General features: G+C 34.0%; 2 protein-coding genes across 4 annotated transcripts in view; both read right to left on the bottom strand.

Annotated features, from left to right (window-relative positions):
• The window catches only part of LOC142975126 (cytochrome P450 9e2-like), a 285,548-nt gene that overhangs the window by 102,641 nt on the left and 170,509 nt on the right, over window positions 1-12,398 (bottom strand). The gene's annotated exons all lie outside the window — the stretch shown is intronic.
• Window positions 4,404-8,348, bottom strand: LOC142974612 (lactosylceramide 4-alpha-galactosyltransferase-like). 3 transcript variants are annotated; one of them, XM_076117051.1, is made up of 3 exons: window positions 7,204-8,348; window positions 6,766-6,881; window positions 4,404-5,133 (listed from the first exon to the last, which is right to left on the bottom strand). In XM_076117051.1, exons 1-3 carry the CDS (start codon window positions 7,908-7,910, stop codon window positions 4,907-4,909), a joined length of 1,050 nt encoding a protein of 349 aa, XP_075973166.1. In that variant the 5' UTR covers window positions 7,911-8,348; the 3' UTR covers window positions 4,404-4,906. The 3 variants fall into 3 exon arrangements, with proteins under 3 accessions (XP_075973166.1, XP_075973164.1, XP_075973165.1); XM_076117049.1 differs by having other exon boundaries at window positions 5,000-5,866; XM_076117050.1 differs by lacking the exon at window positions 4,404-5,133 and adding an exon at window positions 5,724-6,438.

The following is a 12,398-nucleotide window of genomic DNA, read 5'->3' on the forward strand; positions in this document are numbered from 1 at the left end:
TTTACGAGGATCACACGTCGGTATCCGCCGCGGCGAGGCTGACGTAAATTATCGGCGGCATAACCGGCAGGCGCAGGCTACAACTTTGAGTCGCCGCTACTTCACAACTACTTAGTTGTGATACATACGGAACTGTGATACTGAGCGCAAGAAATTACTTAAAAACTAACATTTTCTTTAAGCAGTTGACTGCTAAAGGCGCTGCAAATATGGGAGCGCTGGAGGTCTTAGGAGAAAATTACGGGTAGACGAAAAGATAAATTACATTTATGTGTTTTTTCAGTACAGTTGTTCCTTGTGTTTGTTTATTAAACGGCTGTTTAAAGCAACAGTGCTTTTTAGAAACTCTGGTAAATCGGTTTTAACTGCAAGGAATCTTCATGCATTACAATTCGACTCTCGACACAAAACTGTCACATAATTTGAAATACTTATTTGAGGTTCAAATCATCCGCTACACCTATGAAGAGACATAAGTCAGAGACAGGCTAGAAGCCTGAGTTCAAAGATAATTTTGTAGTAAAACAACAAGAATCGACATTTACTTGCCTTTCGAAACATTAGAGACACAGCGTAAGTGCTAACCGTTAACTTAAATACCATTACGTGGCCACAGTAGGCAGACCGCAACCAAGCACTGAATCTATCCCATGTTTAGATCAACAGGGATTGAGACTTGCAAACGTAGCATTGAGTCAAAGTGGGATTTTAACCATTGAACAAGAAACTCTAAGCATTGCTATAACTTCCAAATAACTCTCAAGTACTAAGTTATATGTATGTACATTAATTTTCTGTAAACCGTTAGTTAAATTTCTTTAAAATAAATCAATTTAATTAATAAAAATGTCAATTTGATAAATGAAAAAAAATACATCGCGACTATTCAATATTTGCGTTGCTTCATAAATGCAATAAGCAAACATTAATCCTCCAATCTTAAATAAATATACGCATAGTGAAAGATAAGTAGAATAATAGTTTAATATCCTAACCCAATAGATATCATAAATATCTCCGAGAATAAAAGGGATATAAGTATCTCCATCTCTCTCTAACAATAAACTGCAATGACAGCCGATAGCCATAAAATTTCCTGCTTGTGTCATTACGAAACCGTATGTCACGATTTTGATCACCAAATACACTTGCTATAAAGCCAAGCGATTTTCAACTTTATGTCTTAGTATGTAAGGGTTATCAATAGTTTTTTGTGTACAGGAAGTAATATTGTCGCTTTATAAGATTGCTCTATTGAGTTTGAGGTCTCCACTTCAGGGAATTTGGGATGCGGTTTCAAGAACTTCATCGTGGTATTGTTACGAAGGCATTTACAGATCTCAAATGGTTATGGACTTTCAATCAGTATTATGACGTTCTTGTTCAGAGATGAAAATGCTGTTGGAGGCAAATTGGAAAAACAGCACGGCCTGCGTCAAAAATATGCATCACTTTTTCAAAAGTTTATTTACCAATGAAAATAGTGGAATGAGTATTGTATATTATATTAACTTAAATTAAATTTTACAACCACTACTTTAATTAGTGTTAAGTAGTCAAGAGTAAAGTAGTAATAGCAATAATTAAATTGATATTTATGTTTAAAAAGTACGATCAAAAACGTGGCAGTGTATACATATGTGTGATCCTCACTGTACCTACATGCTCTGTTAATATATCAAACAAGGTATCTTTTCGTTCTTTCGTGTTGTTAGTGTTTAACATAGCATCAAAGTAATTAAGGATTTTGAAAAGCTTTAACACTACCACTTTTAATGACAATAACTAAGACCAAATTTAAAGGTACAAAAGCGATGATTTTCAGCTCAAATACTATTAAGCCATTTTCTATAAAATATTTAATCTAAAAGACTTTGAACTCTATGATCGTATTTTATCGACTGTTGAAAGCAACTGGCTACATACGCCTCCATTAACTTAACAAAATAAAACCAGATAAAAAACGAAAACCATGACTAATCGACCGTGTTCTAATTAGAACAGAACGGAATTTTTCCCATATCGTTTCCTAATAACAACGGAAAATTCCCAGAGTAGGAATTTTCCCACAATTTCTGCAACACAAATATTTATGCGTTATCTGCGTCGATAAATATCGATAAGCCTGGTTGTATTCGAGTTTAAAAATAGCCTTGCATTCGCGATTATTTTGAGCGAACATTCGTATGATATCATGTAAATTGAACAATAATACCTACGGCGGTACATAATACCTTTCATAAAAACTTTAATATTCGTGTGATATGATTAAAAAAGCGCCTTTGATTACGATGTGGCTCATTTAGACCAAGCCTAGTAAAATTCAGCTCTTCGAAGACCTGTCTCTAAATGACTGTCTAACTCTTACTACGGGTTAATCATGATGCGGTCTGCCATACTGACTTTAAGATCTTTTGCCTTTAATCGTGCCTTGTGAAGGTCTTCTCTATAAATAAAATTTTAATCCTTGTATGTTTACCAGTCTATGAAATAAAAATCTAGGCAGTGAAAATAAAATACTGAACAAAACGTGCCCTTTGATAGCGATTCAGCACGTTATAACCGCACGTGTATTGCAAATAGAAAGCCTAGGAAATATCCCATTCGCTGATCCACACCTCATTAAACAACATCGAGCAACACTAATTAAAAACCATTCAGACCGCACTAATAACGTATAAAATTTACACTTGAGTGCAAAATAAAATATAAACCCGGGCATTAATCAACGTGTCTGGAGAGGAGTGGGGCGGAGTGCGGACGCACTTACCGCTACTAATGCACAGTGCACCTGCACTGCTGCTAATGCTGTTCCCGTTTCGCTAGCCGATTTTTTTTGCACGTTTTGTACACTTACATACATTTTTAAAGGATGTTTTTTTGTGTGTTTTGTACATTCATTTGGCGGTTTAGGCTGCGGACGCATTGTCGCTGTTGATTTTTACTTTTACTGGTGTTGGATACATTGGCCGTGGACGGTAGGTTTAGAGTGGTCGTAAGCTGTCAGAACAACTACGGCCAAAAATGTACAAAAACTTAGATATTTTCACAATATTACATGATAGAATATCGCATTTCTCTCGTAAATTTCAAAACTCAAATAATTAAATACGATTTGTAACAAAACCGGTTAATTCAAGCTATCTCCCAATTCTTAAAACCCAGATTGCCTCGAAAAACCTAACATATGTGCCAAAATCAACAAGTATATATTATAATGTATTCTCTTCGTTAAGTGCTTGTATTTTTTCCCGTGACACTACCTGTTTGCACGGATAATAACGCGTCGGAGTGGCGTGTAAATGGAACTATAGATCACGCGGCAGGCACTCCTCTTTTATACGCAAGCATCACTTATAAAGTGTAACGTGTGTGCAATTTTGACTCGGATTTATGAACTTTTTTGGGGGTGTTATAAGTATAATAAATATTCATATATAAAATCACGCCTTTTCTCATAGAACAGGCAGAGGCAAAATAACGCCACTTATGGAATAATTTTACTATAAAGATTTTGTAAATGTTTTAAAGACCACTTATGTTCTTTTTATGTAAGTTTGATCTGGAGGATTGAAAAATACACTATTCTCTTGCTGCCTAGTAATTTTTAACGGAAAAAAATCACTCTACAGACTTTCACAGAATACAAAGATATTCCAAAAGATACTACAATAGAAATAAGGACGCAACTTAACGATTTTCGCAATACTCTTCACATGAAACTGTTACGTTTTTAATATAAGCGTAGAATAGAAATAAAACTAGCCTTTTTCCTTCAATATGCCGTGGCCAGAAACGAACGAACAAAACTATTAAGCAAAGCGGAAAACCCAACGTATCGGCTTCCCGTAGTTAGAGTTCCACACTACGACCGCAAAGTGCTCAACTGCACAGACACTTAAATATCACTTTATATTTTTATCCATTACAGTATATGCACTTGAAGCTTCGATGATTGAACGAACTAAAAACGCAATCGACTTAAAATTTTAGGTGATTGTGAAATTGTTGGTTTTTAGTGAGGGAATGAATGGAATTGAACAGCAAATTGTCGTTTAATAGATTATTGCAGAGATAGGGAAGTATGAAATAATTGGCAAGCGTTTTCACTTTGTTATCGTTTTAGTTTTATAAAAGTAAGACTTTTCTAAATACCATACCTTGGTTATTTTCGTTCTTGTTTATTTAATTAAGTGTGGTTCATACGTGACTCATAATAAAATAATAATTTAATTAATTCTTTATAGTAAAGATGAGAGTTTTAAGCGATCAGATACAAACGAAACAGCGCTTGTGCATGTTAGGTTTGATGTCGATTTCCTATTAAGCAAATTGGGAGTAGCAAAAATACAAACAATACACACATTCAAATTACATATTTACTTTTAAGACACCTTATTTAATGAACATTTCAAAACACTTAAACAATATTATTTCTTGTGTAAGAGTAAGATATAATTACCTATAGGCACAGCCCACACAGTGGTTGAAACTTACAGTATGAAAACTTAGTAGAGAGCCTTTTCATGATCTATCTAGACTGTAATGTTTAGTTTAACTTATTTCCAAAATAAAGTAGCTGCATCAAACAAGTCACAGCCAGTTTGAAAGGGCTGCGGATCACTGATGTTCTAAATTGTGAATTTTATTTACCTCCACCAAAAGGGAATCTTACATGCAAGAACTCTACTAAGTCGTTGGATTATACAAACTTTATGGTTTCTGGGGGGCTATTATAATTATGTATCTGAGTTGACAACTATTTAAAAACCACTACGCCGTTCATTGTTTTCTCCCTTAGATAAATGCGATTAACACGTTACGTTTAAGCAGCAATGTATAGTGACCTTCAAAATGATATACACTGGTTTTCAAATGAGATACGCAATACGCGTAATCTTGTATCTCAAATTCCAAATTGATTGCCATACAACTCATAGATACTTGGACAATGTTTTCTAGCTAGTACAGCGTAAACAGAATCCTTCGGTATGGACATTTGTTTAGTTATAAAGTTCCACATATGGTGCATATACGGTTGAATCCCTTCCAACAAAGGCTCTTCAACGAAATACAAGCCGTAAAGTGGGTAAAATACTGGATAGAAATCTTCGCTTCTATAGATTTGCACTCCTGGAAACATTGAAAAATATCACCTTTGAATCATTTACCGTTCTTCTACCGAATACAACATGACTTGATGACTACTTAAAGCAGAGAATTCATTCAAATACGAGTATTTATATTTGTCTAAAGCAAATACAACAACAATAACAGGAGTGCAAATCTTCTATCAAGCTTTGACCTAAAGATTGTGTTTTGTTTTGAAGAAATAAAAAGGTAGACATAAAAAACAAAACTATTATTGTCACAAAACGAATGAATACAATTAAAATCATGTATTATTTCAGAGATTAGTCAATTGTCTTGGACTGAAGTTATATGGCGCTAGACTTTTAACAAATCCCTCTTATAACAATAGTTATATTAGTTTATTTATAGAATATCTTCAACTACAAAATATCGCATGTTTTCACGCTGAATTATGTCCTAATCTATTTCTCATGCCGACAAGAAACAGTACCCAGCAATAACAAAACAATGGGTTGACTAATCTATTTTTAGTCTCAAACGCCAAATTCCTCTTCGTACATATGATAAATACTTGGACAATATTTCCTAGCAAGATTCGCATAAACAGAATATCCTCTAATAGGTACATTTCTTGTCAAATGATTCCACATGTGATGCATGTAAGGATGGTACGATAACAGTCCGTTTTTATCAAATGGCTCGCTAAAGAAGTAGAGGCGATGTGAGACGTAATGCAACGGGTAGAATAAGTCTGACCGAAAAATTTGCACTCCTGTGAAGAAAAGAACATTTTATGAATTTAGACGATGTATTTTTTTGCTTACTTTAAAGGCTGACTAATCATCAACAATAGTTGTAATGTTTTTTGCAGATGATGACAAAAAAAATGACGGCACATAAAACAGCCCTCAGAAGAATGAAGATTGACATAGTTAACTCGTATTTCTCCAAAGGATTGCAAATCTTAAGATGGTTTTGACTCTAAATTAGTTAATAAAATTCCTATAATATTAATTACGAAATGGAAATTACATTACTATTATTTCCAAACTCTAAACGAAGGTCTTCGCTAGCTAGGTATGAGTTGTGCGTCGATAATTTTTCTAGGTTCTTAAATACCAAACTTTTCATTATACATATAAAAAATAGCAGGACAATATTTCCTAGCGAGTTCAGCGTAAACAGAAAATTTTCTAACAGGTTCGGCTTTCGTCAGATGGTTCCAGAAATGATGCATATAATACGGTTGTCCACTTCTATTCAAGAATGGATCGCGGTAGAAGTAATATTTGTTAACGATATAATACATGGGGTAAAATAAATCCGACCTTATTATCTGCAAGCCTGTGAACATAAAAAAATAGTAGTTTCAGTTCACGTATAAAATTTATAAAGTTATGACAATTTGGGACCAAAAAACGCCATTTGAAGATCCCAACAAACATTTTCTGTTTTATTTATATTTAAACATTACACCTTGAATTTTGAAAACAAAGTAACTTAACAAAGATTGGTATAAATAGAAATTGCAGTAAATATTATTGTCATTAATGAAGTCCCGTTTTTAAATTCATTAAAAATACCGGACCTAAGATTTGCAATCCATGAACAAAGAACATACAAAAACCAAAAAACAAAGGAAAAATGATTGCTTCAACTTTAAAGTCTTACCGTCACAGTTGCCATGAGTCCTCAGGACATACGGACATGTTTTATTCAGAATTCGCTGAATTGCTAGCGGACCATTGTAAGACCATAATTTGGGTGCATATGTGTTTCGGATCTCGCTGTGGATGTAAAAGTAGATATCAATGAACAAACGAAAATCGAAACCAGGCCAATGAGTCAAAATAAAATGATGACAGATGACGACGTATGTCACATAGTCATCTTATTCCTGACTACTAAGCAGAACTTGTACTACGATAACCAGACTACCTTCCAACATTTTAAATATCCTAAATGCATGTCAGATATAACGTTCAGAGCCGGATCAAATACTTTAGATTATATAGACTTACATATAGATATAGATTTACATCCATCACATTAACAATTGCCACTGCCAGACGTACAGTCAAAGAGAATATTAATTTGCTACAAACTTACACCAGTATATCAGTTGTAACTTTCTCTCCAACCTGATCTTTAGCAAACGCCATTGCTCCTGATGCCAAATTGTAGTCAAACTCTTTAGCAATCCAGTTAGGTGGTAAAGGGTCGAAACTTCTTGAGATCACGACATCAGTGTCTAACGCAACGCCACCAAATTTATGTAAAGTTAGTACTCTTAATATATCAGCTAAATGTTCTACAGGATGAGTACTCTCTTTTATCTTCTTTGTAAGTACTGTTTCAACAATTGTACCTTCACTGTAATCGTCAATGTGTATTCTTGCAAATTTAACGTTCTTAAACTGAAGAAGTTTTGCGAGGTTACTCTTTTTTAGTATCAATTCTTCTATAGGTGAAATAAAAAGTAGGTTTATCTGCCAGTTTGGATGCATTCTAGCAGCTGATTCCACTGCACATGCTTGCCGGGAGTCTATTCCACCACGACATGATGTCTCATGGAAGAATATAGCTTTTTCTCCCGGTGAATAATCTGGGTCACTAGCAGAAGGCAGCATGTCATCAGCCATTTTATATCGACAAGTAATATTTCGCGGTTCTACCGGCCAAAATATTAATATTAGGTCGTCGATGTCATTGCTGCGGTTCATGACGAAGTAGAAATATGTGTATGTGAAACTTATGATAAGAATTAAACATAGAAGTAAATAAAAACGTAGACGTAGCATCAAATATAGTCGCATTTTCTTAACCAAAACACGATAGTATTTTATCCGGTATTATTGTCATAATATTAATATGCTTATAGTTTGAATTTCTTAGGTCTGGGACCTAAGAAATGGGGTAAGAAATAGGTCTTTGTGAACTTGAATCCTTTAACGATTCTGTGGAATGAATTTCGTCTCGTTCCAGTTTTTCAAATTGAAAACACATTTTGAATGTATCTTGATGATATTGTAAACACCATAAATTCACTCTTCATTCATTTATTATTGTTTTTACAAAACTTTAAAACAAACGCTAGAAGTTAGATCACTCTGATTCACTATTTTATGTTTTAATCGTGGTAACGCAAGACAACTTTGTTTTTATAGACTTTTTGATTTCCCTTTTAAATTTAGCAAAAATTTATATATTCAAATGACGACTTTAGAAACACAGATGCGAGTTTTACGACTAAACTCGACCATGTGTGACGATTGCTATAAAGTACGATTGAATAGTTTTTATTGTTATTTCTTTTTGCCATTTATAATGATATAGATGTACCCAAATAGTTAGATATAGGCATAGATATATTAGGTCGGGGAAAATGTATTTTCGCATTACAGTATGTATGAACTTGTAATAAAATCTTTTCTCTACACAAAAAAGCTCGATAGGTATTTGCGTACCTCACGAGCTCACTGAAAAAACCTAATGTGTACTCATTTGTGATTCTTGAAGACAAAGAGATTTTATTACAAGTTCATACATACTATGATGCGAAAAGACTTTTTCCTCGACCATAATTTATGCTCAATATCCTGAAAGTAGTCGGTGACATGAAAGTAGAACATGTACGTAACTAGTGGTGTCAAATAAAACAATGACATTGTGATAAAATTAGTGGTATTCAAAGAAAAAGTAATTAAATAAAAAAAGTAAAAAAAAATACCTATTTTATTTCGTCTTTTCCGAATAAATAAACGTTGCCCCTGTATTGAAGCATGAGAGTTTAGTTATGGGGGTTAATGGCGTCAGAATGTAGCATGGACTGTACCAAACTGTGACGTCACGATACTTCAAGTACCGCGTATTTATTTATCTACTGTTCAGAAAGATACATTAGCTATCATCCTCGTTGCCGATATTTTATTTTTATCTCTGTAATAGCCTTTGAAAAGGTTAGTGAAGATGAAGATGATGGTGTAAAGATGTATGTGAATGAATCAAAAGAAGTTGGCAGCAAGTGGCGTACTTTTATCTTTTCCTCCCCCCATGGGCAAAATGCGTTATTTTACGTATGTATGTGAGTGTGTTCCCATTATATGTTTACGTAATGTAATATTATAATATGTTCTACATTGTAAAACTGTTTATAGCAGTCCTCGAAAATATTATGCCTTTTAGTTATGACATTTGAGTTTAACGCGTTCAAAATGTGACGACATACGGGACATATTCGCAGGAATTATTGCTGCGTTTTATTGAAAGTTAACATGATAAATAGTTTAAAGAGAAAAGACTATGCGGTATGGTACGCCGAAGAAACATATGATCACTTTATGTTTTTTATTATTTTAGTACTTTATCCTTTAGTTAGCTTGGTAATAAAACAAAAGGCAACCATCTGAGGGTGATATAATTATGATTATATAAGTTTTTTTAAGTGACCCCGATCGAGCGGCAGATCACCTACGCGCTGGACTGATCAATTGAAATCAGCAGTGGGAAACCGTGTGTCAGACTGTGCCAGACAGTCTGCAAACAGAGAGAGATGGCGGGAGATCGTGACAACAGCTGTGGATGCCTCAACGTGACCACGGCTGCTCTGCCAAAATCGAACGTGAACGACAGAGAAGAGGAAGTTACCCTGCAACCTGGTGAAAGGTATTTAGCAAAGCGTTCCTACACACATTCCAAATTCGTATATGTATGCAACATCACCGGAGGGATACAGTTTCAACGTCATGTATTATTATGACGTCACGTTACCTCTGTTCCATATTGCATATAACCTTTTTATAAACAGTAAATAGCGTGTTAGCGTTACTGTAGAACTCGTATTGAGTTTGAGACGTCATGTCATGAGATCGTGATGTGATATTGTGAACGAGTTTAAAAGTTTTTGAAATTGTTTGAAATTATATATGATGTAGTATTTTGGTATGTGTTGTTTAGAAATTAAATGAAATGATTGATCCGTTAGTTAAAGTTATGTAATCTATACTAATATATAAAGCTGAAGAGTTTGTTTGTTTGTTTGTTTGTTTGAACGCGCTAATCTCAGAAACTACTGGTCCGATTTGAAAAATTCTTTCAGTGTTAGATAGACCATTTATCGAGGAAGGCTTTAGGCTATATAACATCACGCTACGGCCATTAGGAGCGGAGTAGCAACGAAAAATGTTACAAAAACGGGGAAAATTATGTCCCATTCTCTCTTATGTGACGCAAGCGAAGTTGCGCGGGTCAGCTAGTACACAATATATTGCACTCAAATACAATTAGTTATTTGTTTTTCAAAGCCAGGAAAACCCAATAATTAAGCAAATTTTGCGTTTTTCAAATAATCATTCCTTGATCTAACAGTAAAGGAAACTTTTACCCAAGAGTTCTTAATAAATAGATACATAAGTCCAGTGTTGGGTAAGTAATGGTAAAAGGTTAATACAACTTCGTTAAGATTTTCCTAATTCCAAGCGTATGTGTGAGAAAACAGCGCGATAAAAGACACCCCTAACAATGAACTAGATTTATCTATCGGTAGTACACTGGAAGAATAAAGGTTTATAGCAACATAACTACCTGTAAAAGACTAAACATTTAATAAGTGCAAATAGCACTTTCGGGAAACTAGCGTAAAAGCTTCCTCGCTTCCTATACAAGTTAACAGGTTGCCAATTCACCCCACCCGACTCAATGCTCTCTAAAAACTGCTAGAAAAATGGTGCTGCCTTTTAAAAAGCTATCTAACTTTGATATAGAAGTCTCATTATACTAAAGTGTATTCTAGTGCTAAAAGCTAGTTTTACGAGGTTTATAAGGTTGTGTATGTTACTGTTAATAAGGTCTTGAGTTTGATTCCTTAGGGTTGAACTTAAGAAAAGTATTTTTATTATCAGTAACAGTTCATTGCGAAATATAATATGTATCGCTTTGGTACCTTTAATTTTGCTTGGCATATTTGTTAGACTAACAAATAAAAGCAAAAAAGGCGTCATTATTTTTTGCAAATTGAAGGGGAGTAGCGAACACCTTCATATACTTAAATGTTGTATCAAAGACGTGTCATTGTTAATTATATAATTTTTTTGACAAAATACGGTGATACTAAGCTAAAAGTTAATTCCCACTTAAATACTTCTGAAAGCATTCAGTCTCACCGTGAATTCATTATTCGGAGATATTCTAAGAGTTTCTTCAGAGCAGATGGGAAATGGAGAGCGGGCGCATGCGTGACGGGAGACTGAATTATTACCTACTTCCATCAAACGAAGTGTTCTCAACAAAAATGGTTGTTTAAAGTGCTTTGCTAGTTGTTTTGGTAAATGCTGAGTGGTTGAATGTGCACGCTATTTGTGTGATGCAAGAAACAGTTGTATGATTCTTGAATGAAGGAAATGCTTTATGATCTGTTTGTATGAGTTATGACGTATACCTATTTACTATCATACATTTAACGATTTTAAACCCCTGCGACTTGTTCTCATAATATTATACTGCAACGGGTCTAAAACGCACATACATCGTATATTTTATAATTATATCGCAATAATTTTGTCTAGAAAAGTAGCTCCGAAACTGAATCTTAACTTTTACAAACGTAAAACACAAAGCAAAACTTGTACATATCAATAATATTTTAGTATTGAGAGTAACTAAACTAAACGATTACATCCTGAATTCACAACTACTGTTTTTTTTATAAAACCTTCCTCTCGCCACGTGAGTTAGGTGACTTAGATCTCATCTTAGATGCTTAAAATTTATAATTAAATGGCCGTTTATCCATATCCATATGCCAAAGATCGATCGAGTACTGGCTGCAGTAATATTGAAATTTCCATTAAAGTTTATTTATTTAATCACAAATTAATTTCCATATACAGAAACGTCACAGGAAGTAATTTACGAAAAAATATCACCGAAATTAAAAAGTTAATTAGTTTTATTACTTTGACATTTTAATAGGCTACCAATTAACTGAAGATCAAAGTGCGGTGTTTGGGAGGCAAGTTGGGGGACTTTACGTCGTTTCTCTTTCATTAAAACCTCCTTAGAGCGTTACTGGACTCATTTCCGTTAGGTAAGGATGAAAGTTCGTGTTTATGTAGTGTGTTTCTGTACATTTCTGGATAACATTTTTGTTTAGGTACTTTAGGTGCGTATTCGTATTAAATTAAAAATAGAAGATGGTATATATTATAGGCTACATTATTGAATATTTTTCTAAAACTACTTTTGTCAGCAATATAAATGACTTTGGAAAAAAGGTACAAAAATATACAAGGGAAAGAAAAAACCTA

This window comes from Anticarsia gemmatalis, chromosome 8 (genome assembly GCF_050436995.1).
Source record: "Anticarsia gemmatalis isolate Benzon Research Colony breed Stoneville strain chromosome 8, ilAntGemm2 primary, whole genome shotgun sequence".
Lineage (NCBI taxonomy): Eukaryota > Metazoa > Arthropoda > Insecta > Lepidoptera > Erebidae > Anticarsia > Anticarsia gemmatalis.

Bases quoted from the DNA above. Each gene is read 5' to 3' on its own strand.
- LOC142974612 (XM_076117049.1), bottom strand. From the start codon at position 7,910: ATGCGACTATATTTGATGCTACGTCTACGTTTTTATTTACTTCTATGT. The intron at 6,882-7,203 runs GTAAGTTTGTAG...TTACATCCACAG, and splicing joins GTTACAACTGATATACTGGT to CGAGATCCGAAACACATATG. The intron at 5,867-6,765 runs GTAAGACTTTAA...TTTTCTTCACAG, and splicing joins GACTCATGGCAACTGTGACG to GAGTGCAAATTTTTCGGTCA.